General features: G+C 50.4%; 1 protein-coding gene across 5 annotated transcripts in view; it reads right to left on the reverse strand.

Moving 5' to 3' along the window:
- The window catches only part of MTMR4 (myotubularin related protein 4), a 41,417-nt gene extending 15,764 nt beyond the window's left edge, over positions 1-25,653 (reverse strand). Inside the window, exons 1-8 of one of the 5 annotated variants that reach the window (XM_020803899.3) lie at positions 25,517-25,653; positions 20,775-20,837; positions 18,130-18,190; positions 6,814-6,903; positions 3,120-3,236; positions 2,699-2,781; positions 1,099-1,265; positions 270-366 (exon numbers count right to left, since the gene is read on the reverse strand). In XM_020803899.3, coding sequence (XP_020659558.3) covers positions 270-366; positions 1,099-1,265; positions 2,699-2,781; positions 3,120-3,236; positions 6,814-6,903; positions 18,130-18,132 — 557 coding nt within the window. In that variant the 5' untranslated portion in view covers positions 18,133-18,190; positions 20,775-20,837; positions 25,517-25,653. Of the gene's footprint in view, positions 1-269; positions 367-1,098; positions 1,266-2,698; positions 2,782-3,119; positions 3,237-6,813; positions 6,904-12,427; positions 12,657-18,129; positions 18,191-20,774; positions 20,838-22,394; positions 23,729-23,991; positions 24,053-24,475; positions 25,235-25,516 lie in introns of those variants that run through there. The other 4 variants (XM_020803900.3, XM_020803901.3, XM_020803902.3 and 1 more) reach the window with 4 other exon arrangements.
- Positions 25,654-27,652: the final 1,999 nt, after the last annotated feature.

A 27,652-nucleotide genomic window follows, 5' to 3' on the forward strand; every position in this document is an offset into this window, starting at 1 on the left:
TCCCATTATAGGGAGGAGGAAACACTCCTCAGTATTGCATCTGCCAGAGAGGTCCTTGCAGGATAACGAGAGCACGCAGGCCCATGGAAGATCAGAGGCCAGCACCCACCGGTTTGCCTCTCCAGGATGAATTCTGTGCCACCGTTTGGCTTGACAGATGTCCACAGCAACGCTCCTTCGTGTTTCCATCAGGGTACGAGGGGGGTGTTCCAATGGAGGGGGTCCCCCCACAGCACCCACCCAGAGGGCCAGGCAAACCGATGACTCACTTGTAGTTGCTGTTGATGTCAGAAACCCGCCACACGTTCTGCAAGTCAAAGCCCATCCGGGCCAGTTCCATCTCAAACCGGTATTTCACATGGTCTCCTAAGGGAGGGAGGGAGGGAGGTAGCAAACAACCATGAGCAAGACCAAGAACTCCCAACACAACCTGGTGTTGAAATGCATAAAAGGGATTAATAGTAAAGATATTAAGGTGTAACAGCTGTTTTCTTAGTCCCAGCAATTTTTGATGTTCTGCCCTCCGGGATCCCCCAGAAGACAGAGCGGTTTCCCAGAGCAGCTGTGGGGAGAAACGCTGGACACAATCCCCCACCCTCTGCCTGCTTCTTCCAGACTAATTCCTGCATATGATTAAGATGGACCGTCCTGCCCTGCCTGTGCCCAGATATGATTCTTCCCAGGATTTTCGTGTCCTATTTTGCTGCTCTTGTCAATTTCGGGCTCCTAGGTGGCTCAATTTCAAACTGCTCCCTTAGTCCATGTTAACAGCCTGAAACTGACCCGAGGGGCGGATGTGGAAGCCTGCGGAGGATGGCTGGGATTCCTGCACGGGATCGAAGGAATTACGTGCAGGAGTTCATGGGGAGAAACTGCAGACATTTTGCTGGCTGGGAAATTTTGGAGGAGAGATGAAAAAAGGCAGAAAGCACTGTCAAAGAGGCTGGACCATCTGCAACCCTAAACAATAGGGTGACTAGCCAAGCCAGTTCTCTCTCTCCAACTCCACCACCACCACCACCACCCCCGGTGAAGGCAGCCTGTAGATGTAGAGTGGAGGCTGTCAATGCAGCAGGAGGCGGTGGCACAGGGACTCACCTGGGCGGCAGAGGTGGGCGTGCTGGTCCTCCTCGTCAGCACAGACCCCCAAGCACCAGGCGTGGTAGGCGAAGGCAAAGAGGTCTTCCGGCTTGGTGGGGCGAGCGATGGCTCGGCTCAGTCGCTTCAGCCACTCCTGGCATTGCTTGAAGGTGGAGAAATGGCACCTGCAAAACGGCACAGGCAGATCCATGGGAGCGCAGCCCTGGGGAAGGCACGCCGGGGACCAGCCCAGAGATTACCGCTCAACGCCATGGGGGCAGGGAGAAGAGGCAGGTTGAAATTAAAACACCAACGTCAAAACTACAGCCCTGTTGGTAATGAATGCTTGTGTAAGGGAAACCACATAATTAATGAAGTGCTGGCTGTTTTCCTGGATGTATGTAAATATACCCAACCGTGCTCTATTAACAAATGGAAAACTGCCACAAAAACTTATAATTTCCTTTTGCCCCATGGTAAAGTTGCCAGTCCAATCCTAGCCATCAAAGGACCTGGTCATGTAGTTTAGTTGACAGAAATGACCATGGCCAAGCAACGGTTTTTAGAAACTGCTAAATCTGACAATTAAATGGAGATACGCCTCCTTGGCTGGGAGCAGTGGGAGAAATGGAGCCTTCCTGCACAGGGATAGTCTACCTTTGGCAGAAAAGAGACAATGAGGGCGCTTGACTTTATGTTTTGACTCTATGCTTGAAAGGTGTGTGTGTGTGTGTGTGTGTGTACAGTGGTGTCTCGCTTAACGAGCGCACTGTTTAACGACGAATCCACATAGCGATCTGTTTTTTCAGATCCCTAATGCGATCGCATTGCAATGTTTTCAATGGCAAAATATCGCATTGCAATGATCGGTAAGCGTTTCGCTTACCGATCTTCGCATTGCAATGTTTTTTTAAACAGCTGATCGGCGGTTCCAAAATGGCCGCCGGACGCCCAAAATGGCTGCCGCAACCATTTTCGCGCCCTGCCCTCGCTTACCGAGGGTGCGAAAATCGCGGCGCTATGGAGGAACTTCGCTGAACGGTGAGTTTGGGGCCCCATAGGAACGCATTAAACAAAGTTTAATGCGTTCCTATGGGGTTTTTTTGATCCGTTTAGCGATGTTTTTGCATAGCGACGATTAATCTGGAATGGATTAACGTCGCTATGCAGGGCACCACTGTATCTGGAAGCCTGCTGCCAACCAGAGAAATGCCGGGCTGCAGGACCTGATAAGCGACTGGGCTGCAGACCGTCCTGGCGACTCCACTGATTTTAGGGAAGCAATGCCACTCCAGATGTTGCTGGACTACGACTCCTATCAGCCCCAGCCAGTGGAGGCCACTGAGAGGAATGACAGGCGTCTTGGTCCAAGTGCATCAGAACACATACAGCCCATTTCTTGTGGAAAGGGTCAGGCACTGCACCAGGTGGTCATTTTTTTGGGGGGGGGGGGAGACACATCACCCTCTTTGCCTCCCAGTCCTGACCGGCAACTACACAGTTTATGTGTTAGGTTTCCTCTTTTTAAAATGTCTCACACATCATGCTGAGACATGTGGATGAAGAAGGGGTGCTTCACATATACAAACTTTTAAACTCTTCTCCTTCTTGCTCATACCTGATGACCTTGGAGTCCTTGCAGACGATGTGAAGCTGGAACATGTCCCGGCTCTCCACGCTTTCCATCATCCTCAAAGGCACCTGGGAAAAAGGGGGAAGGGAGCATGAGCAACCCATGCACATTCCTGCAGGCTGGTGCCCTTCCGTTCACCTGGCTCTGAAATACGCGGGAGACAATCATCCCCAGGGCGGGACGAAAAGACCTTCCTCGGTGGGGTCAGGGGTGGTGAAAAGGAGGGTGGAAGCTCAGCCCTGGGTGGGAACTGGACACGATGGGGTAGGAGCTTTTTGCAGCCATGCTCTCCCCCCCCCCCCCCGGAGGGCTCACTCCAAGGAAAAGAGGAACCTGAGGAGGAGCAGGACCGGGGCTCTGACAAAACAAGCTCCCCCCCCCGCCCCAAGAGGCAGCACCGGCTTACGTTGATCACGGAGTCCTTGAACTTGATATGGAGCCGGTAGTTGGAGAGGGCAATGATGGCGTCGGTCGCATGGCCCAGGTATTCCACGCCTTCTCCTTGCAGCACGGGAAAAGGGACCTGGGAAAGGAAGAAACTCAGCACCATGAAAGCGGCCATCTTTTGCCTGGCTGGGAAAAGGACTCTTAACCACCAAGGCGCACCCATGCAAAATGCACAGGGGTGAATTAAAATCCCACAGCCATGAGTGGCTATGCCTCCTCTTGTGACACCCCCCCCCCAAAATTGTTTTCACTTTCTTTCTTTCTTTTTTCCTTCCCCTTTTGGACTGGGAAAAAAGGGGCTTGTTTGTTAGTGACTAAAATATATATTTTCATTAAAAAAAATTAGAGGTGTGTGGGGGATCCCGGAGTGCTTAAGACCCCCCAAAAAACATAGTGAACACCCCCCACAATTCCTGAAAGGGACTCTGAGACCCAATTAAAAAAAAACTAAACACGGTCTGGGCAGTAGAGGTCTGCTGGAGGTCTGCCTTTGGCCCCCTGGGAGGCCACATACGGTCTGTTGGACCCACATTGCCGGCCCCAGTCGTATTCTTTGGAGACCACGTCCCAGACAAATAAATTAAATTCTAGATTAGATGGGCTGAAAATCAGGGCTGCAGTAGATGTTTGCATAGAGAGGTTTAATCCCTGGGACAGCCAGGTATGCCTAAAGAAGACTCTCGCCCGAGATGATGGGTGTACAGTGGTGCCTCACTAGACGATTACTTCGCAAAACGACAAATCCGCATGACGATGAGTTTTTGCGATCGCTATAGCACTTCGCAAAACTGTGTTTCCTATGGGCGATTTTCGCAAAACGACAACAATTTGTCCCCGTTGAAATGCATTAAATGGATTTCAATGCATTCCAATGGGGAATCGCATTTCGCAAGACAGCGATTTCAATGGAACAGATTAACATCGTCCTGCGGGGCACCACTGTATGTGTGTGGTTACTGGTTATTTTTACATGGATTGTTATGCTTTACTGCTTCAAATGCATTTTTGGTGTTGCTTTTGTTTATTGTTTCTTAGTGTGGTGTTTGATCCTTTTTCAGTGTTTGTATACTTATGGTTCTTAGCTTTAAATATTGTCTTTTAATGATGTATGCCACCTAAGCCAATACTAACAACAACAACAACAACAACAACAACAACAACAACAGTGAATGAAACACACTTCAGTGGTCCCCATAGTCAGAGGGGCTTTGGGAACAATATCAAGAAATTTCGCATAGTATTATAAGCAGCTGCAGATCTCAGAAATCACAGCACCATCAGAGCTACAAAAACCAGCAGTATTAGGAACGGCCTACATACTGTGCCAACATTTAGCAAATACTTAGGTTTTTGGTTTTGTATCTGTTATATAATGCCTGTCAATTTTTTTTTTTAATAATTTTGATTGATGGTGCCTGGTGCCTTTGAATAACAACAATTATTTTAAAAGCCTTTTTTTTTCTTTTTAAAGGGTTGGAGGACCATAATCTAAAAGGAGAATCAAGAGTGGACCACCGTTCTTGGCGGCCAGCCGGCCTTTCACTAGAGCTGTGTGTCTCAGGCCTCTCTGTTTTTCCTGCCAAAGCACCAAGGAGCATCTTTCCTTGCTGGTTAAAAATAGATGTACTTTTTTTTTTTGCTGGTGAGCAGGGAAAGCTTAAAACCTCCAGGTTTTCTGTGAAACTGTCACAGGGCTGGGGGGGGGGGGGGCAGAGGGAGGAAACGGAGTTTTCTGGAGTGCAGTTTAGCTGGTAGCATCGCGAGGAATAATCCCGGCAATGCTTCTCTTGGGGCTTTCGGAGTTCTTTCAGAGAGGATTGGCTGCAACTTTGAAGCAATGCTATAGAATGTGATCTGAAAGAAGAGGAAAATAAAATCGGCTCGTGGGAGGCCTTCTGCCTTGTTAACAACTCCCGGTGGCCATCCTGACACAGCAAAATGGACAGCGATCAAAGGCGTTTGAATGGAAGCAGACGGGACACCTTTTAATTGCTCCCATCTTTACCTGCAGCCATTTTCCCCAGCACATACATGCCTGCAAACGCATAGGCGTTATCGCTCCCACATGCGCCACCCGGTCCAAAATTAGACTTCGCATCTCTCTTTTTCACTTGTCTGTCTGGAGTCAGTACTCGGATCCGGAATGGTTTTGCAAAAGCCACGTAAACAGACCATGTGCGAAATTAAAAAAAACAAAAAACAATATGGTAAAAGCAACCTCCTGATAAGTAGCTTATTTGTGCCGTGCCAAAAAAGCCGGCTTAAGGAGGAAGTGTCATGGTTCTCCTTGAAAAGGTGCCGGCAAAGCTCTGGAGCAGAAAAAGACATGCCTCATGAGTCAACCCATGGAAGTCCCTCAAAGAGCCAGAGGAAAGTTTTGAGCTGTGATTTATTTCCCTTTAAACATGAGGTGGGGGACATATGGTCTGGCCTATGAGTGGCCAGCAGCTCTCCAGAGCCCCAGTAGAAAAACAAAAACAAAATCCTATCCGTTCCCCCACTTTTTTTTTTGCCAAGTGTGTATTTCCATTCTTGAAATCCTTCACACTACCCCCCCCCAAAATAAAAACCCACCAAGAGAAACTTAGAAGGGCCTGTCTTTTTGCTGGGGCCAAGAACTGGTCTACGCACCCACTGCAGTTGCCAAACCCTTCTTGAAAGGTATGAAATGTTTAAAAAGCATTGAAACACAAGAGCCAAGGAACACCCCCAGGACTGATGGCTGGAGAATTCTCTTTACGTTTGCCCTGAGTTTAGGGGCTGTGGTCCTTTGCTTAAACCCAGAATATTCTCTGACGCAAAGTTAACCATCTTCACCCCGGCCATCCTCCTCTCAGAAACAAACGGCCCTTTTTCTAAGAGGCCGAACGCTCTCCGCCTTCTAAGCTCCTGGGAAACGAGGAGGCCAATTAACCCAATCAATATGTGATTTCCTTAAATATCTCTACCAGCACAACGGAGCCGAGCTAGGCTGAGCCTATGAACAGCAGGCAGACAGTTTGAAGGAGTAAATTCAATTAAAGTTAAGCTATACGATATGGAAGGACGTACACGGTCTCACACGGCAGCCCTGCGCTTTTGCTCCTAACACCGGTGCCTGGCAAAGGTCTCTGTGTGACCCTAAAAGCCGGAGTTGTTCTCTTAACTGAAAAATTTCAGCAGAACCCTGTTGGTGATTTATACCAGCTTAAGTGCAATGGGGGTCAATCACAAATCTGTGGAGGCGATTTAGGCCACGGCAGTACATCGACATAAATGACCATTATTTGGTTAAAAAAAAAGCCTCAAGATTGTATCACATATGTTGCTTGTCCTGAGGCACCAACATGGCTTTTTAAAGTGGTACCAGGAATCATGTGATCGTAAAGGCCATCTAAGTTTGATGCCCGAGCTACCGAGAGACCACGGTGTGCTTGGGCCACCGCCTGCTGCCAGCCAGCTGTTTAAGAGTTTCACTGCTCCTGGCTGAGAAGCTCAGCACTGCAAACTGATGATTCACCTACTACCTTTTTGGACTTAAGTCTGGAAGCTTCAGCTTTTGAGAGTCCGAGAGGGAAGACTCTTTACCCACCATGAGTCCCCCTCCGGGCTTAAGGGTGCACAATGTCAGACCTGCTAGGATCTCCATGTGAGGTTGGGGGCAGGGGGCTTACCTGTAAAGACTCTTCTTCTTTAATCAGCTCTTTGTGGGGGAACAGGTCCTTGGCCTGGATGTATTCCAGGCTGGGGGGTCCTTCCTCGCCCTGCAAGGCAAAAGAACAAGAGGCAACACTTAGGGAGGCCCCACGCAGTACATCGGGCAGAACAGACAAGACAGAAGGCTCCTCTGGAGCCCACTGCCAACGGGCCCCGATGCACACCCCTCCCATCAGCGCAAGCCTGGTGCAAACCTTTGCTTCTTGGGCAAGGAAAATGCAAGAAATCCGAGAGGTCAGCAGGTTGGGAGAACATCACACAGACTATTTGGATTGCTTATAGCAAAAAAAGAAAAAAAGAAAAAAAAGAAAAAAAAACTGGAAGCAGACCTGGGATTTTCAGATGTGAGAATGGTATGATGAAGTATGGAATACATATACTTATGATGGATGAAGTATGGAATACAGCAATGAATGATAAACTAAGTTCACAAATTAAGGTTTTAAAAAAGAGAGAGATAAAGATAAACAGATTTAATGAAATTTGGAAGAATTTATACAAGCAGGTAAAAGGGAAAAAACAGACAATGAACGTATGTATTTTTGGAAGGATTTTGGGGGTGGATAAAAGAGAACAAAGATTATAATTGTTAAGTAAAAGTATGTAAAATATAATGGTCTCTAGGGGGTGGGGGATGCACTAGTATTTTGTGTTCATGCATTACGTTTACGTGTTAATACATGTCTTTAGTCTTACCTTGTAATAAATTATTTAAAAAAACCCAAATACATAAAACAAGTAGTTCACAGCCAAGAAAGAAAGAAACAAAAACAAAGAAATCAGAGAAGCTGGCAGAATGGGAAAACATTACACAGACAATTTGGAAGCAAAGATGGAGCCCAAGATCATGTATACACGGAAGGAAACCTGTCCTCACTTTCCCAAAGGATCTGGTTTGCACTGCCTGTGATTTTTTATTACTAACTTCATTTATTCAGCATCAAATTAGTTAAAAGTGTCTATTAAAAACCCCTACAAACCACAGCAGAAAGTACAGCACAATCCGTTTCAGACGGAAGCCCTGGAACACAGCCACCCGCAGCTAGTATGCAACACACCGAATCAGGATGTGGCCCGTTCCTTCCATGCCTGAAATTCAAGGATCAGCCAAGCCACAAATGGAGAAAAAGGGGGTGGGGGTGGCGGCGCGCGGAGCTCTCCAGAAGGATGGCAGACACTGCCATAAACCATGAACACAACCCCAGTGCAGAGTAACTGGCGACTGTGTGGGTGAGGAAGGAGGTGCGATGGCCCTTCAAGGTAGGCCAGGCAAACCATAAATCACTTTCTCTTGACAATAACTGGGTCTGGATCCTCCTCCATCACCACCCCGGGCAACCTCTGCTTAAGAGGAAGCATCAGCCTTTCCATGACACACCAACATTTTCCACTCAAGAAGGAGCCCCAACCGTAAAGCTGTGGGGCCCTCAAAGACTGGGAGGTATCCGGAATTCATAGGAACCAACATCGTTTTGTTTTTTAAAAAGAAGCAGGTGGGGGGGGTTGTTTGTTTTTGGGCAGCCTCAGTGTCTGCTTGCATTTACAACACTCTATATTTCCCTGGAAGGACAGATCCTGAAATTGAGGCTCTGCCCTTCCATCTCATGAGAAGAGAGGACTCCCTGGAAAAGACATTAATGTTGGGAAAGTGTGAAGGCAAGAGGAGAAGGGGACGACAGAAGACGAGATGGCTGGACAGTGTCATCGAAATGACCAACATGAATTTGACCCAAGGAGGCAGTGGAAGACAGGGGGGCCTGGCGTGCTCTGGTCCATGGGGTCACGAAGAGTCGGACACGACTAAACAACAACATACTGTATTTCCCTGCCATGTATGTCATGGTCTTAGGAGGCTGTATTCACCCATCAAGGACACAAATAAAAGACCAGACTGCTTTTTCCACCTGTCTATGTGTTTTTTTTAAAACAGGTACAATTAAGGAAATTCAATGGTCGACCTCAGAAAACACAGACTCGAAAAAAAGCAAAGCAACCCTGAAGGCAGCAAATCCTGTTGTTTTTTTTTTTCTGACTTGGGTTCTGGATGATCGGTGCAGAACACTTTAATCTTAGGATGATGCCTGACGCTGTGGATTCCACCCGAGGCAATGAGGGCCACAGCTCTGAGCCTTCGAGACACTTGGGCAGAATTCCCCCCATCTTGCAAACACAGTCCCTCCTTTGCATAGGAAAGGCCACGCTCATCCCAAAATCTCAGAAGCTTTGCCAGACACCACCAAGTAGGCATCGTTGGCTACTTCAGAGGTGGACTGTTTGTGGATGCTGCCAGACCATCACTACCCAGCACAGACTAGCAACATCTGGAAGGCCCAGCTAGAGGAATCTTATTCGGGTTTCCCAGGATCATTGGGTATTAGACCCAACAAGCCAGCTTGACACACCGGCAACTTCGTTTGCTTCCGTTTTACTTCCAGATCTCAGAGCCGTCGGCATTTTAACTTTAGAACAGGATCAATCAAACAGCATGGTGAAAATTGATGCAACTTTTCCACCTTCGGAACGTGACAATGCCAGCACTCCGTCCCACCCATACACGGTTTTGACCACACCACGGCAAGGGATCTATTTTAAAGCCTAGGAGAAAACTGATTTTCGATGCCCCTCTGATCCAATTAGGGACACCCCGCCTTTTTTATTTGTTCCAAGGGCTGAAAGCTCTGTGGTCTGACACTGACAGAAACCAGAATTTCTCGGGGAGATTAAAATTCTCTTGGAAACACCCCCCCAAAAATGACATCATCCTTCATTGAAAATTCAGCATGGAAACATCCAAGTTCAGCCCCTTCTAAACAGGCTTTTTTTTTTTTTGCTCCTTTTCTAGCTTTACCAGATCTAGATTGGTACCTTTTGTTAGGCTCCCTATGGAAGGGTGGAAGGCTGCCGGAGAGGCGTTTCAGAGGCTAAGCCAGGAAGCTTAGGGGGCAAATGTTTTACGAAAAGGCATTAAAGAGACGGCGAGGGCTTAATAACAGTTACCATCCCGCTGCCGGGTTGTCCACTGTTTTGCAACAAGGGCAACCCAAGGCTGTTCTTCACCCTGGATACATGAACTTGCTTTTTAAAAAGTTACTGCTCTCAGGAGGAACTCTGTGACCCATGAAAAAAAAAGATGCTATAGAGAATGTTACTACTCTAAGGGTGCCTTTGGTGGAAAGGAGACCTCCTCTGAAGGACATCCCCACTCTCCGTTTTGATCACAGCTTTTAAGCTTCCTGGTGAAAGGCTGGTTTGATAAGCAGCCAAATAGTACCAGGGTTTGCCTTGAACTACCTTGGGTTTACACAAGAAAACACAACATGCAGGGCTGTGTACGCGTGTGGGTATACTCAAGATGGCAGTGCCGGATCCATGATTGATGTCTCAGCCGTAGAAACAGAGGTGGCTGGGTTTGTTTTGCCTTTAAAAAAGAAAAAGGAATATGTGGCTCTTGTTAGTCCCAAGAGGGTGGAGAGATGGCTGCGTGGGTGCCTGCCCAGGGCTCTCGGATGGGGAAATTCAGCCAGGACTTGAGGCTGGGCAAAATTGGAAAAAGGCCCAAGCCAAGCCTGCCTGGTGGCTATTTATTGCTCCAGTACAAGGGCCCTGGGGTCAAACTGGAACACTGCCCCTCTCTCTGTGGCCTGAAATCTGGCTGTCAGGGGCTTTAAAAACTGAACCATGGGGTGCAAGACACTCATCAGCGATGCGGGGGGGGGAGGGAAGGGGTCCCAACATCTGGCTGCTGAGATAAAATCTGAAATGCAGAGTGATTTCTCCTTTTTTGTGGGAGGGATGCGGGGGGGAACAAGGGCCACATCTTGGGGTCTTGGAAATTCAGCACTAGCCATAGGCTTAGGTCTTCCACATTGCGCGGAGGGGGCACACACAGAGAGAGATTTTCCATACATAAAATGCATGCATGGGTGTGCTCACACGCATCTCCAGAGGACACAGACCGATCGCTATCTCCTGCTCTGTTAGTCTATGGCTACATTAGAGATTTAAAAGGGCTAGTTTTTTTGACTACGAGTCCCAGAATCCTCACCAGAGTCAGGATGCCCACCACGGTTCTGTTATGGCAAGACAAGCCTGCCCTTTCTTGCCGCAGGTGCTTGCTTTGCTGGCACCTCCTAAGGGAAAGAAGCCCAAGGATGCCCAATGAAACCGGCCCAAGTGGCCCCATCGTCCTCTGCCTACCCCTTCCGCTCCCGGACAGTGAGGTTCATCATGGCATTTACAGCCAGCCTCACGGGAGCCAGCCACACCAGATCGCAGGCAGCTGCCCCCCTCCCCCCACTTCAAATCCAGACCTGGTGAGCCTCAGGCACCTTGGGGCCCTGCTCTCCCAGCCCCCCGCCATCTCCCCCCGGCTATGCTGCTCCTTGGCGCACCGGGCACTGTCTTGCCCATCACGATGCCAGGCGCTGCAGGGTGAGTCACCCTGCTCCCCATCTCTCCTCCTGCATGCCGGCCTAACTCTGCCACGTATGCACAGAGGTGTAAAGCCCAAGGTGTGTGGAGATGGGTGCACCTATGGGTGTGTGTGTGTGGGAGTGTGTGGGAGTGTGTGTGTGTGTGTGTGTGTGTGTCAGGGGAGAACTGTGTGAAAAGTGCACTCTTTCTGCCGAGTGCCAGTGGCTCCTTTCCTCTCACCCAGGGCTTTGCATGTTCTCCCCCCCACCCCGGTCCACTGTTTGGGCTCCTAGCTCAGCCTCCTCAGGGAGATGCTGCTCCACCAAACTTCCTCCGGGCCTCTTCCTGCAGCAGGCCCCGGGCAGCATCCTAGCAGGATCAGTCCTCAAGAGGCTGAGCCCGAGGGAGGGGCTGCGCTGAGTACCTGCCCTTGGAGCAGCAGCCGGCCACGGGCGGCCAGGGATGGGAGGCGGGCGCAGGGCACGCTCTGACGAACCTGGTTTCCCACTGGCATGATCCAGGACACCCGCCCCTGCTTGTCCCCTTCAAACAGACAGTGGTGGCGGCTGCTGCTGCATCCCTCCTGATCTCAGCAACTCAGCAGCAAGCATTGGGGGGGGGGCTGGGACGGAGAAGCCTGTTCCTCAGCCTGACAGCCCTGCAGCCAAGATCCAAGAACACATAAGGCGAGCGCACCACAGCCACAAGGAAGACAGACGGGGCAAGGGGAGGCTCCCTCATCCTCTGCAAGCCCTCACGCCGGGTCTCCTCAATCTCAGGGATGCTCCCAAGGCAGGCCAGGAAACCCAAATTCCACCTGCACATCCTGCCCTCTGGACGCCTCTCAGTGGGTTGGGCACAACGGTGACCTCCAACCTCCTGGGGGGCGGGGGACAGATGAGGCAAGGGGCCTGGGGAAGACGGGGGGGGGGGGATAACAAGGAAAGGAAGGTGAGTGAGAAGAATGGGGACAGGGAGCCCCTCCCCAAGAGCCGGGGTGGAGAAAGATGCCCGAGCAGGCCAGGCGCCTCCAGGGGAGCAGGTTGCAGGAAGCGCCTTGTCCTGCCCCCCCCCTATCAGACGCAGAGAGAAATGCAGCACATCCTGCAGGGAGGAGGAAAGGGGGCGGGAGAGATGGCGGGGGGGGGAGGCACTTACAAAGCAGTTCAGCATGGAGCAGGAGACGCGGCCGGGCCGAGTCATGGTCGCTTCTTCTTCCCGGGGAGGCGGCGGCGGGCGGGTCGGGGGCATGCAAGTGGCATCGCTTCCCCCCTCGCCCCAAAGGGATCCGGCGGGCAGGGAGGCAGGCAGGCCCCTCCCAAGCCGGGCTAGAACATCCCTGCCCAGCCAGGAGCAGGTGCGCAAGCTGGGCGGGCGGGCAGGCAGGCGAGTCGGCAGCAGGCTGGCGACAATGGAGGGGAGGGGAGGGGAAGGGGGGAAGGGAGAGAGAGAGAGGCTCCACCCCCACCGAGGAGGAGGAGGAGAGCGGCAAGCAGCCGCTCTGCCATGCCAGGGACTCCCTGACAGCCAGCACAGAAAATGGAGTCCCCGATCCGGCTGGCCGGGGAGGACGCGGGGACCCATCCCACCCCCAGGCCCACCCACCCCCAGCAGCCCAGGATGCGCTTATGTGTGTTTGGGGAACAATAGGAGGCACCCCGTCCTATGTGTGTGCGCGTTTGCAGAAGGACGCTCCAGCCAGGTTGCGGCTCAGCACTCGCCTTCGTGCAGAACAGGACAGCGAGAGCCTTGGGGGGGGGCATAAAGGGACACGGGGCGCGTCTGCCCTGCGGCATCGCGTGGGCCAAAGCAGAGGCCACGGGTCTCTCCGCAGATCCCCCCCCCCACTCCCCGGCTCTCAAGAAGGCAACATCTCAAGCCACTTGGGCCACACACACACACACACACACACTGACCGCCTGCCTGCTATGGGAGGACAGAGGGGTCCCAGCCTGCTCTCCGTCTGCCCCCCCAACTGCCCCTCTGAGGTCAGTTTTGCGAGATGGGCTGAACCCTACAAGAGGAAAGGGAAGCAACCCTGGGGGTCACTGCAACAATTACAATCAGAAAAGGCATTGGGAGGGAGGGGTTTACCAGCTGAGAAAACAGCTGCTGGAAAGACACCCCCCTTTTCCCCCAAAAAAATACGTGGATCAAGGAGAGCATCACAATTCTGGACCATCAGATCAGAAAAGGGTCAAGGGACCTGTCAGAGGAATCCCCCAGAACTCACCCTTTCTCTAGGGATTGGGAAGGTGAGGGGGATAACAATACCTGCCCCATTCCTGCCTCCCAAAAGGAGGCATTCTGGGGGTGGTGGTGGTGGCAGAGGTTAAACCAAGACACCCTCCAGGCCTCCCTAGAGATGCAAAATTTCTGAAATTTCCCCTTTTTTAACCCAGAAAAAAATGGGAGGGGTGCTTTTTCCAGAAAAATTTGGACATTTTTGGGATTTTTACACTTCTACAGAATACCAGGGTTCTTACAAGAAGAAAATGTAAAAGGAAAACACTTCTAGGTATGTGATTTTTCCCCCCAGAAAAAAAAAATTGGAAATTTTCGGAAATTCCACATCTCTAACTCTCCTTCCTTCAGGGCCTGCAGGGAATCCACTCTACGAAACGATCCCTCGCCTCGGAGCTCGGCCGGACGGTTGGAACTGGACTCAGCCACCCGAGCCTTCTGCTGACAAATGTCTGGTTTTTGTCTTTTCTCTCTCTCTCTCTCTCTCCAGCTGCTGGCTCAGGGAGGCGATGCTTTTCAGGTTCAGCCATCAGCCTCTCCAGGTAGGGCAGGAAAAATACCGCCAGGGACCTCGAAAAGTTTTCACCGACCAGCCAGCCAAAAACCACACTGAAGCCCCGGATGAATCAATGCTGGGATAGTTATTCTCTCTGTACTGGTATGGCCTAACAGCCTTTTAGGTGTTCCCAGAACTGTCTGTTGCTTATTCGGTGGTTATCCTCTGCTGTCAATTCGCTTTCAACTCAACCCCCCTCCCAATGAGAGTTTGGAGGTACCTACGATGCTCAAAGCGGGGTTTTACCCCTTTTTTCCCCCACCGAGTTTGCACGGCTGAGGAAGGTCCTGAACCCAGGTCTCCCGAGTCCTGTTTAAATGTACGAACGCCGTGTGCGCGTGGGTGTATGTTTGTGTGAAAATAAACAAGTATAAATAGCGTGTCTCGGGAAAACAAGGCAGCCGAGCTTTTGCAGGCTGGCAAACTTATAACCACCTCCAATATTCAATATATATATATATATACGCTTGCACAATTCCAAAAAAGCCAGGCAGCTGTGGCAGGATGTGGCCCTGCACATTGGCGCACGGCTGGTGGGCCGGGGCATCTCCTGGACCACGTACAGCCTTCCAGGAAGGTTTACAAAATGTGGCATTTTGGGGGGCAAATTTCCACCTCCATGCTCATTCCTTCAGAAATATGTATCTGCAGCAGTAACTCGGGTCTCCTTTCCGACGGGCAGGCCATGTGCCTCCTCGTGCACCATCCCCAGAAGACGTGCGCATGCGTCCAGGACAGGGCCAATGCTTTATACATGATCTTTTTGGGCGCAAAGCAAACGGGGTGCAGCTAGGCTTCCTGGCCTCCGTGGCTGCACAGGAGACCCCCCCACCCCAGGCCATTTCTGCCTCCTAAAGCCAGTTGTAAGAATAGGGCCACCAAGAAATATGGACATTTTTTTTAAAGGAAATGAAGCATTCCATATTAAGACATCTAGTCTTCAATGAAATGGGGGCTGCGGGTATCTGAAGTGAAATCAAAATAGTTGGAACACCATAGGACAGCGACGTCCTTTCCCACTGGAAAGATCGGTGTGACCAAAAAGCTCGCACGGGGCATTTTGATCCCCGTTTAGCTCAATGCAAAGATAACCTCTGCCAGTTCAGAGCAACAGCAACTATTTCAGTTCAGGAAGGCCAAAATGACTACCAAGTGTATCTGCAGGGGAACGACTCCAACCCCCGCCCCGTGGATTCCAAAAACTGTGGATCACAGTGAATGCTATACATTGTAGGGTTTCTAGTGGCTGGGTCTGGTCACTATATTGTGGAAATACATATTTCTGGAATTTTTCCTTTTAATATTTTCAGACTGGGGACAGATGAAACCATGGATACCAAACCTGTAGATATGGGTGTGTGTGTGTTCCTACTATAGTCCTATGGCCACCCTCTTCAAACTGCACCCCATGTTTGATCAAACACTATCACGAAGCCCCTTTTTTTAAAGTGTCCCTTTTAAGGAGAAAGGCAAGATAAAAACAGTTTAAATAAATAAATAAATGAAATTTTCTTTGCTGCCAGCAGCAGCATGGGCCTCTCGGTGTGTAACTCTGGATCTCCTGCACGGAGGATCTTTCTGCAGCCCCCCTCTGCCTCTAGGATCCCCAACACCAGCTCTCTCTCACCTGCCAGTTCTTACTCACTTAGGCCCCACTTCTGCCTTGGGTTCTTTTTAAGGGGAAAGGTGTGGGATAATAATATTTTCAATCAATTCATCAATCATTTTTCGCCTCTAAGGAGGCAAGCATGGGGCTAAGAGTTCTGTGTACACCCCTGATGGGCAGTGCGACCTTCAATCCAAAGACTTGAGGGGCTGAGGTGGCCCCCTTTGATCTGTGGGGGGACAGGGGTGGCGGTGGTCCAAGGGAAGCCAGCAGAGGCTCCCCCCAGATCTCATCAAGAAGTCAATTCCCTTGACTGGGGTGGTGGGAGTGGGACCCCCTTATGTTCCTACACGAGTACAAAAGTCGCTCCTGATAAATGAAATAGGGGTTTGGTCCTTAGCCTGTTTCACGTTGTCTCCCTGGACAAGCCTGTTCTGTTTGTGTTGTGTCTTGAGCATTTAAGAATGAAACAGGATGGGGTAGGAGAAATATCTGGTCCTCTCACACACCTGGGACCACACCCCCATACTGACCAGCCAGGTGAGACCCTGTTCTCCATCCTTAAGGTGAAGCAAGTCCGTCCAGAAGGAAAGCCAGTTGTCTGGCCTTCCTGTGGCCCCTTCATCTATGTGGCATCCCTTCCTAGTTAGCTGGAAAGGGGTCTCCTATTTCCCCCTCAACCTCCTCTTCACCATCCCCATTTCTCCTCTATTTGCTGCTTCTCCATCCTTTCATCAGAGGACATGTTCCCCACATTTCTGCCATCTGGGCTGTCCTGATCTGTCTCCACGGAACGCTTCCCCCCCGGTCTCCCTGCCAATTCACTCCCTCCCGCTCGCCTGTCTTTTTTAACTCCCTTTGAACCAGGCCCAGCTCCAAGACCAGAAATAAACTTGACCGGGTTCAGAGAGAGAACCGTTACCTGCAAAAAGGGGTCACGAATTCCAACCGGGCCTGGCAGGCTTTGATTTTGCAAGAGCTAAGGAGGGCGGCTGAGGACAGGACGTTTTGCAGAGGGCTCATTCCTAGGGTTGCCAGGAGTCGGGGGCGACTTGACCGCACGTAGCAATGACAACAACTGGCCGTCGCCCCTGCAAAGCACCCTGCCCTCATCATCACCACCAGAAAAAATATTGGGAACATGAGAGTAGCGAGTTCTTTCACTGTGACCTATGCACCAGCTCACACTCTCTCCAAAATACTTATCCAGGGTCATCATACTGTGAGCTGTTCAAAGAGTGGCCGATCGTTGCTCTCCCCAGGGAGCTCCCATGGATGAGGAGGGATTAGAACCCAGGCCCGACACTCAGCCCACTACACCACATCGGCTCTCAACACGTTCTGTCAGCCAAGAAGCAACCAACACTGCCATTGCAGATAAACTGAGTTCCGCGTGCACATTCCAACCATTCCACCTCATAAACCTGTGGCGGGATGCTCCCCTGCAGGAATCCCTGCTAGCCACACCTGCTGCTGTCCAGCCCCCTCCAGCCGAGGCGGCTCCTTGTGGCCTTGAAGCACTGGCTGCGTTTGGCTCAGCTTCCCGACAGAGTCTGGCCACTTCCAGACAAGGCTTTTACCCTTCCGTGGCAGAGACAGACATTTAGCAGGGAAGGGACAGGATGGGTTCTTCTAGCTTCCACCTTCCCCGCCCCACCAAACATCCATTAAGAAGGAAATAAAGACAGAAATCACGCAGAATCTTTCCCTAACAATAGCGCTTGGGGATGGCAGAAACTGAACCAGGGACCTTACCCACAAAATTCCCATCTTATTCCCCTCCTGCCTCTGATCTGAAGCCAGGAAAAAATACCCTTTATAACAGCTACAAAACAGGATGGGGCTGCTTTTCAGCTTGTCCTCTGAGGATGTAACAAGAATTGGAACCAGGAGAATGCAAACTTGTGTTTCTCAACTGGAACTCAGAGGTTTTCCCAGTGGTTGTGCTACCCAGGGCATTCTGGGAGATGTAGTCCAACCCCTTCAGTACCAGCATCTCTGATTACTGTACCAATGGTCGGTGAGGCATCACTAACAGGATAAATCCTGCCTAATGCCAGGAAAAGCGCTGTACCTGCAGGCTGCAACCTGGGGAACTTCCTCTAAAATGTCTGGTCGGCAACTCTCTCCCTGATCTTTCTCTCTCTCTGCTTCCTGTCAGGCCCTGGGATCTCTTCCCAGTCCTACTGCTCCAGAACTTGAAGCCTTTCCCATTGGAACGCTATTCCTCCTGCATGGATCCAGTAAGCAACGCTGACCGTCAAGGCCAACCAGCCAGCAAAAAGGCTGTGCCCGCTCAAAGCTGTGCTGCAGCTGCTTCAGCTCTGCAACGCTCATTCTTGGATCCGGTCCTACTCTCTCCCTCTCCCTTGCAAACACACAGCAAGCAGCCCGGAAGCAAAAGCCTCCAAGCTCCCCAGTCCAGGTCAGAGGCCAAGAGGTGAGTCCACTCACCATGGTTGTTTTCTGGGCACCGGCCCCGTCCGTCCTCTTTCGGGAGCTTCTCTGGATCCACCTGCAGGGGCCGGAAGAAGAGGGGGAAAGGCACTGTGAAACAAGGGAGGGAGACGGCAGCAAAACGGGTGCATCTGAGTGGTCTTTCTCCACTGCTTCCCTTTACGGCACCCAGTTGTGGGACTGCAACCTTGCAGAAAACTCCCTGGGACAGCCAGCCACGTAAATGGTTCAACGCCTCTCTCCTCTCCATACAAAGGTGACGGAACAAAGTGCAAGGATCTCCTTCTGCTGCTTGGAGGAAGGCAGGGGAGTCTTTATCTGCCTTGTGGAGGTGGGGAAGGCTGCCTGCCAGGTGAGGAGCAGACAGCAAAGGGGGTGGGGCTGCTCCACACACTCCCATTTACACACACCCACACACACCCCACACACCATTCATCCCTAAGCACACATTCTCTCTCTCTCACACACACACATACACGACATTTCCTATTTACCACCCTGCAATTCATACCCAGCCACACCTCTGCCGCCTGGTGGTGCTGCATTCAAAGTCTTCTCCTGTGTCTGGATGACCAGGAAGGTGAGGGGCAAAGAGGGACCTTCACCCTCCCCTCCACAGCTCCCTCCTCTACCCACCTGGTTTAGCTTAAAGGAGAAGCTTTATCCAGGTTTCCCTTCCAGTGAGGTGGCACGCTCCCCCTTCCCTGCAGCTCCCTGCTCCTCCTTTTGAAAAGCCACGGGCGTATTTCAAAGAAGCCTCCTGCCTGCCTCGGGAGTGAAGGAAAGGTGCCCTACCCTGTCTGAGGGTTGTGTGTCATATGTCATTTCGAACCACAAGAGGAGCCACTGTGGCATATAGGGCTTAGTGAAACAAGGAAGGCTCGGTTTCAGATTGAGTTCCTCACAGAGATGGGAAAGAGACGTAGCAGCCGAGGGAAGCACCCAACTGGTCTCTTTACCCTGGGCACAATGTGAGTGTTTGTGAGAACAAAGAGCGCCACTAATACACTTCCCATCCATGAAGAAACAGGGGTCAAAACCCCATGGGAAGCAGGGAGACGTGGCTTCTTTATGAAGCCTTTCTTCCACGCAGAGGTGCGTTAAGTGGAACCTCCATTATTATGAAGCAGTCTACTGAACACCAGCTGATGGAGGAGCAAACACAAAAGGCTACTGCCCCGCAGGTGGGCCTTCTGGAGCACGTCTCTGCTTGGCCACTGCGGGAAAGAGGACGAGGGACTGGACAGACCTTGGCTTGACCTGGCAAAAGGCGATGCTCAGGTTCCAGTGAACACAGAATTCAACGGTCACGTGTGACAAAAGAAACAGTCATGTGTTTCTTTTGATGGTTATTGGTCCAGCTGGCTATACTGTAGCTCCGTTTTTAGTCACCAAGAGGAAAGACTGTGTGTGTGGCTGCTATACCTAGCTGGCCACTGCAGAAGCAAGCTGAATCAGACACGACACCTGTTTGATTTAGTTTCAGGGCTTTTCTGAAAAGGGGGAGTGAAGGCTTCCCCTCCTGAGTCAATCTCAAGGGGCAGAGGAATTCTGAATAATATTATCCCCCCAAATAGGGAGCTTCCCTTTTAATATAGTGTCTGGTTATTCTGTTTCACCTGAAAAACACTGGCCCAAAATCTTTTGCATAAGCATTGCAGAAGGGCAATGTTATCATTGGCCAGGAGAGATTAAAGACTTCCCCTTACGTCCTGCAGCTTGTCTTGCTTGGGAGCAATCTGCTTCATTGTGCAGAACCTGTGGGAACCCAGGATGGAAGTAGGAATTATTTAATCACAGAAAATTTCCATTGCTTGATGATGTTCTTGGCAGAGTTTGGTAATCAAAAACTTCCTCTTTCTGTCCCGTGGCTTCCATGACTTCCATGCAATGAAACAGATTACCTGCAAGTTGGAAAGCTGCGGAACAGGATGAGGAAGTCTTTCAGCACCCAAAATTGCCATCTGATGATGACATCACCACTCTTAAACAGGCATAATACACGCAACTAAATTTTGGCTGCTGAGGGCTAGCGCCTTCTTGTTATACGAAACACACACCTGTTATGGATAATACTCTTTCTGAACATTTTAACATTTAACCAATGGAGGACCCAGCTCCACAAGGAAAGGCAAGCTCTGCCAGTGCCTACACAATTCCAGCCCAGGTTCCTCAACAGAGACACTGCGCACAGCATCTCCCTCCAGGTAGCCAGGGCCTACATTATGCGCAGAAGCGCAGCTCCAGCAGTGAGGTCCCTTCCCCTGTAATTTGAATAATTAAGTAGTCACAGGGCGTACAGAATGGGACTCTAATCTTTTCAAGCCAGGGCAATGGATCAAAGATACTCAAAAGGCAGTTTCCTGAAACTCTGCAGCACTCAGGCTGGTCAGGGATGGGGGCGCGAGACCCCCATGTATGGCATATGATGTCCCTACGCAGAAGAAAATCCGAAGACAAATGGAACGTGGGGGCTTTGAAATAAGGTTTGAAGCAGAGTTGTTTTGCCTAGAACACTTAAAGTGGGGATTCTGACAAACTAGGAGAACCTACAATACCATGTGGGACAGACTCTTGTGAAGGACAGGTGCTTCTCTGATTAAAAAGAAAAAAGAAAATGCTAACAAAGAGATTTAAAATACCTTGGGAAATCTCACTCCTTCTCAGTCTGCAGTTCCCGGAGTCTGCTGGAAACCAACATTTTCCTAAGAGGGGAAGAAAAGAAAATGGAACAACAATCCATTGGTCGAGGGAAGCATTTCGAAAGTTTGCAGTTGCTGGACAGGTGACAGCGTTAGACTCTCTTGCCCAAGGAGCCCACAACTGAGAAGGCCCTACGGTTGAAAACCTGCACTGGGTTTCTCATCTGAATGATGGCCAACCCCTCTTTCAAACAGCTACGGTCCTTGCCCAGGAGTGAGGCTCAGTTATTCCCAGCCCCACCCCAGATAGGTCTCCTCAGAAGCAAGCCCCAATGAGATTAGTGGGGCTTAGTCTCAGGGTACAAAGCCCACGGGTTACAGCCTTTGGAGTCCTTTGGGCAGAAACCTGGGACATGGATAAATTCAAACAGCGTCAACCTCCATGCTAGTCCTAGCCTAGCCAAGATTGATAGCCGTAACATACAAAGCAGGACTTCAACGCATTCGTTGCTCACTCAGTTGGATTAATTCAGGAGCAGGCCAGATTTCTACAACTGGGCGCCACAAGCGGAGACAAGCAGGTGGGCCTGCGTGGCAGCGGGCATCACCGAAGCTGGCAGTGGGCAGCGCTACAGCCAGCATTTTCCTCATACACCTTCCACGGACTGCTGGCCGCAGCCCCACACAAGCTTCCTCGGCAGCTTCCTCCATTACAGCCTGCCCACTGGACGGCACCACTTCTGATGTAGACACGAAATAGTGAGATGACCTTAGATTGAAGGGTTCACTCAAGACCTTCCCGCCAGCCCGATCTGCAACTCTCACGATCGGGAGACCAAAAGAAGCCCTTGAGTTATAAGGACCTGCATTTTTGAAGTCACAATAAAGCACAATAATGAATGTTTGTGAGAAACCACCTCTCATGAAGCAAAACAACAAAACAACAAACACACACGCAAAACCCAGCCATCAGCCCCTGTCACACGTCAGGTTGAGGGAAAGGATTCCAGGCCTGACTTAGAAGCACTTCCTCTTTCAGAAATCAAATCCTGAGCGCTGCCTTACGCCCACACAGAGCTGGACTCCACCTCGGAAATTATTTTGATTGTTATGGAACCAGCTCCGGAATCTGTCAAAAAGCACAGCTGCCGCAGTGAAAGCAAAAGCACCTCACAGGATCTGCAGTGATTTCCCGGCATAACTCCTCCGAGGCACGGACTCTATGAGACCATCCCCTCACACGTCTGGAAATGCGGACAGGAAGCCTGTCCAGCGACCGACGATATGCAAAACCCATCAAAATACAGCTATATTTCGAAGGCGTCAACCTCAGCCTTGATGTTTAGTGTCACAGCCCGGCTCCAGAGAGTATATTTAGCAACGAGTGCAGGCTGAAATGCTTCACCCCGAGTGGCACGCTTGGTTCCCGTACACCTACATCTGTGCCCGAGGAATGGTGCAGGCAGGAGAGAGCTGGCCCTCCCAACTCCTCTTACTTTGGAAAAGAGGAGCCCAGAGATCAAGTCCCTCATTGAGTCAGGGGTCATTTGAGGCAGCCCTCAGACCTCAACTCGGCTCCCAGGGGAAGGGCATTGCTCAATGGTAGTGCACACAACTCACGCGCCAAGGGGGCCATGCTCTGCTCAAGCCATCTTCAATGGGGAGATTCAGGCTGTAAGGTTCACCGGAGGTTCTCTCAGTCCAAGACCCTAGACGGCCCCGACACCCCAAGCAGACAACACTAGGCCAAAGGATGAACTAACATGGTCCCTTGAGCCACCGTCTTGTTCTCCTGCAATGACAAAGCACCAGCACAACCCTATGCGCGGCGAAAAGGAGTCCCTAAATGTATCAAGCGGCTTTCCACACCACACTTGCGATCAGCTCCGTAGGCACCCTTCACGGCTCATGCCTCCAAAACACACGCAGTGGACAACCAGAGAACCCCACACTCCTGTGTGTTTTAAAATCACACCTGTGGGAAAAGGCACACTCACTCCCTGGAACTTTCCCACAACACGGCTCATTAGAATTGCTGGACTCCAGGGCCTTTTTCAAGCTCAAGCGCTTCTTCCCCTTGCACATGCAGGCCACAGAGCAGCCCCTCCAAAGTGCACATCCAGATGAAAATGAAAAGGCTTGAACCAAAGGTGGGAGCTGGCCAGCATGAGGCTTTTGCAGCAAAAAACAAATTCTGTGGCACCTTAAACTCTAAAAAACTGTATTATCTCTCAGTCTGCGTTAAGCTAAGAAATGTATTTTGTAGATTACACTCCCCTTATTTGAATTAAGGTGCCATGGGACTCTGCTGATTATGGGAAATGTATACAACCCTGATTTTAACTATCTCACTTGCAGGGATCATGCACGGCTCTGTCCCTTCTTCGACCTTCTCCCTTGTAGAAACCAGTCAATCTTCAGGTGAGAAGGTTCTGCAGTCTGTCTTCTTTGAAAAAAATGAAGCACCAAGACATACATGTCAGGGATACACTTCTCAAAAACAGGAGAGCAGGAGTGCTTTTGTTCAAGCAGCAAAAACAGCACAGTCATCATACAAAAAGATATGCCATGGAAAAACAAAACAAAACAAAAATCCTAGCACATCAAAGAAAATTAGAGAATCATGGCATGGAACAAACAGGCCTTCCTTGTGATATGGCAGCTTTTAACTTTTCAAAGAGGTTTTCCCCTTCTTCATGCAAAGAGCAGAGTTTCTTATGAAGAGGAACACCAACCATCTTTTTTTTTTAATAAATTTTAAAATAATTCCAGTTTTCCTAAATACTATCCAATCATGGGGGAGTGCTGTTCTACCAATTTAAAATGTACTTATTTAAAATATGTTTGCCCTGCTTTTCTCCTTAAAAAGGGCCCAAGATGGCTTACGTTATTAAAAGGCCAATGTCTAAAAGCTAACAATAAGTATATAAATATTAAAGCAGAATTGAACAATTATATTAAAAATGGTAAATCAAATCAATACTAGAAACACATTTACCAAAGCCAAACGGCTGTTATTATTTAGTCTAACGGAATAATTATCTAAAAATTGCAACTCTGACTGTAAACTATTGCTTTACATTGTAAACTACTTTGAGAGTATTGACATAAGTGCCTGTACCTTAAGTACATTTAGCAACAGGGATAAAAAGGTAAACAAAGACGCCCAAGCCACACAAGGAGAATAAAAAACATCCCACCCCGCCCTGGCGCTTACTTTTGATTTTGAATCTATGCCTGAAAAATCACACTGAAACTTTGGAGCCCAGCTGTAGAGCCCCCCCCAGGGCTCCGCCCACTCGTTCGCCTGAGCATGTGCAGAGCACCTTCTGGCACCACCATCAGGGGCAGGGCTGGACAGGCTCCAGCTGGGATGCAATCCCCCAAAACAGTTCCCCCTTGTTTGAAATAACACCGAAAGGCTGAAACGTGGTGTAGACAAACTAAAGGCAGCCAAAACTAGAGACCCCCCCCACGCAAAGCATCATGAATATACTCAAGAGAGCATGTTCTGAGAACATACAAGAGCAGAGCCTACGGAGCATGTGCAGAGTTCCCTCTCCTGCCTCTGGGAGACCTTTGGCCCTCCAACTCCCATCAGACTGAGCCCATAGTCTTATGAGGGGATTATATTCTGGGAGCTAAGAGTCCAGAGCACCTCCTGGGCTCCCCAGTCTGGCCTTATGTGAAGCAGGGTTCACCTGAGCATGTGCAGAGTCCTTCTCTTCCCTTTATTGAGGGCGAAAGCTGAAGGCTGGAAGTGTGAACCTCCCTGGCAGGGCAAGTTCTTTCCGCTTGTTTGAATGAAATGGCAGCGGATGTTGCTAAAGGCAGGAGAAAGGCACGGAAGGCGAGCACAGGAAAACACATGGAGCTCCAGTGAGAACTGGGCTGGTCTCAAAAACCGGGACTTGAACTGGAATAGAACATTTCGCCCAGTTTGCAGCTGGTTTAGGTGGGAAGGTGGCCACTTCCTTTGATTCCTTTAAAGAGGTACCCCCCCAGGAGCGGAAGCCAAGGAAAGAGGAAGAGGAACCACAGCTGGGAGCTGCTGCTTCTTTTTTAGACTACAATTCCCATTTGGAGTAGGAGTTCAAACAAAGCCCATGTTTCCCCACCTCAGCTTCTTTTTGCCTGATTGCCTCTCTCTTTCTCTTTTTCCAGGAGTTGAAGTCCAGAACAACTTTGTCCCCCAACTGCGCCCTGTACCTCTGCTCCTCGCCCCGCAAACGTTTGGCTGGGACTTCAAATTCCATCATCCCCAGCCAAGCAAACGCCAACCCCCCTCCGCTTCATTAAGGGACTGAGCTAATTGGCCGCGATCGGGCCCTCGCGCTCCTTTCTCCTCTCCCTCTTCAGGAAGGAAGGGGGGAATCCCCTTTCCCGCCACACGCTGGCGGACTACAACTCCCATCAGCCCCTTCAGCAGCGGGGGAGGAGGATTGTGGGAACTTAAAGGCTCCAACCCCAGCTCGGGAGGCCGAAGGTTCTCGTCAGGTTTGCGAAGGGAGGCGCCCCGCCCCTGAGCATGTGCAGAGCGCCTTGGGTTCAGGGGCGTGGCTCGGGAGGGGGGAAGAGGGGGCGCCCGGGAGGGCGGGGCCTGCTCCAAGCTCCTCCCCTGGCGTCCGTGATTGACAGGAGTTCGGCCAAGGCCTCCGCCTCCTCCTCCACTGCCGGAGTGGGGGGCGGGCGGGCGAAGGCCGGGGCCTCTGGGGGGGGCCGTCCTGGCGGGGTCTCCTCACCTGCTGCTCCGCCTCCGCCTCCGCCGCCTCGCGACACCGCGGCTCCCACCTCAGGCGCCGCGTGCAGCTCCCGCCCACCCGCCTCTCGGCACCGCCCCTCAGCACCCCACGGCGGCCAATCCCGGCCCTCCGCGGGATACCCAATCCGGAGGTAGCCCTTGGTCTCGGCTCTCCATTTGCGGGGATCTGTTTGGCCGCCGCCCCTGTCAGTTTGGCGCTCGGTGCCTCGTGACGGAGACGAAAGACGAAGGGGCGGGGAGAGCGGGAAAGGGTGGGCCCCGGCGGCCAATGAGAAATCACAGCGCGTCCTTCAGGCCAGCCAATCAAGAAGCGGAGGGCGAAGACTTAAAAAGAAAAAAAAGAAGCTGCGCCCACATCCGTTTTCCGCTCGGCGCTGTCAAAAGAGGGGAGGGGGGAAGCAAGGTGGATTGTGATTGGTTGGCGTGGGAGGCGCGTCAGGGCGGGCGAGCGGGCGCGAGCGCGCACACTTCCGCTGGGATTGAGGCCTCCGAGTAAAACAGTGGGCCCCGCCGCTCCGCACCTTCTGGCCCCGCCTCTGCAACGCCTCTCTGGTAGCCCAATAGAAACAAGGGGAGCGGAGGGGCGTGACCCTAGGGGTCTGCTGAGCCAATCACTGCCCACACACTGAGAGGGCGGGGCTCGGCGGCTCCTTTCCCTCTCCCCCGCCCTCCTCGTGGAGCTCCAGACGGGAGGGGCTGCCTTTTAATCCGCCTAGTAATTAACCTGACGTGCGCAAGGATTTCCCCGCATGTGGATCACTTTAATTTAATATATGAAGAAATCCATTTTAAGAACCCTTAAGATTAACATAATAGTTATTAATACTGTATAGTACAATATTAATTAATTAATATTAATTAATTAATATTAATTAATTAATTACTGCATGCCCTCAAATGAATTTCAATTTACAGCAACCAAGTTTTCAGGGATCCCCAGCTAGAATATATACAGAAGAGGTTTCCCATCCCTTCTTCTGGGGCAGATTCCCAGCCACTGGCTCCTTACCCAAATTCCCAAACCACTCAGCTATCCAGCCAATGCATAATATGTTATTAATATAATTCATATACATTAACCCACAGCACCACCACGTCCCTTATATTAGCACTAATATTAGCATATTAATAGCGATATTAAAAATCATTCATTATAATTGCCTTTTTTGCTGCCTCTCTTCCCGTTACGGTGATTATGTTGGCGTAACAATTGCAACATTGGTAACTGGGGTGTTGTTAGCTTGTATTTACAAGGAGATGAGCAATTAATAACTAATGAGTAAATAATTGGGAAGGGGCGCCTCTTGTGATGGCAAATTGCATGCATTGCATGCAGATAGTTCCAGGTTTCTTCCCATCCTGCTCTGCCATCAGATTTTCTTGCTGGATGTGGCTTTTGCTGTGCAGTTAACCTTTTCCAGTTTTATTTTACCCACTTATTTTCTGGATAAGTGGCTGCTTTGCTGGTCATCAGGAGGAGGGCGGGAAATAAATTCACACACGTGTCTGGATCTGGCCCCATGCATGTTTTTTTTTCTACACTTGTGTCCTCTTGAGGATTTCTCACCCACCCTTTCTAATAGAGCAGTGGTTCTTAGCCTTTTTGAAAGAAACGCCCCCTTGATCCATTGAGGAAGTTATCATCGCGCCCCTCCCCGCGGTGATGATATCTTATTTATTTATTTATTTATTTATTTATTTATTTATTTATTTATTTATTTATTTATTTAAGACACTTAAATCCAATGACCCCTGAAAACAATATTCAACTCCAAGAAAATGAAATGCCCCCAAAAAGTAACATTTAATGATTTAGTTGCAAGCGAATTTTAAGACTCAAAAAGAAATATTAAAAGGGCATAAAACCAAACCGCAATGCAGGAACTAAAAATTTCAAGACAAAAACTCTGAAACTAAATTAAGATTGGAGGAAAATATATATTCATGCACATTGTAAAAAGGCTGTAGTCATCTTCACAGGTTTGGCTTGCTCCAGCGCCCCCACGCCGCCCCTTTTCATTCTACCGCCCCCCTGAAAAATGAAATCGCCCTCTGGGGGGCATTATCACCCACATTAAGAACCACTGTAACAGAGGATAAGGTGACACATGAGCCA

The sequence above is a fragment of the Pogona vitticeps genome, chromosome 7 (genome assembly GCF_051106095.1).
Source record: "Pogona vitticeps strain Pit_001003342236 chromosome 7, PviZW2.1, whole genome shotgun sequence".
Taxonomy (NCBI): Eukaryota; Metazoa; Chordata; class Lepidosauria; order Squamata; family Agamidae; genus Pogona; species Pogona vitticeps.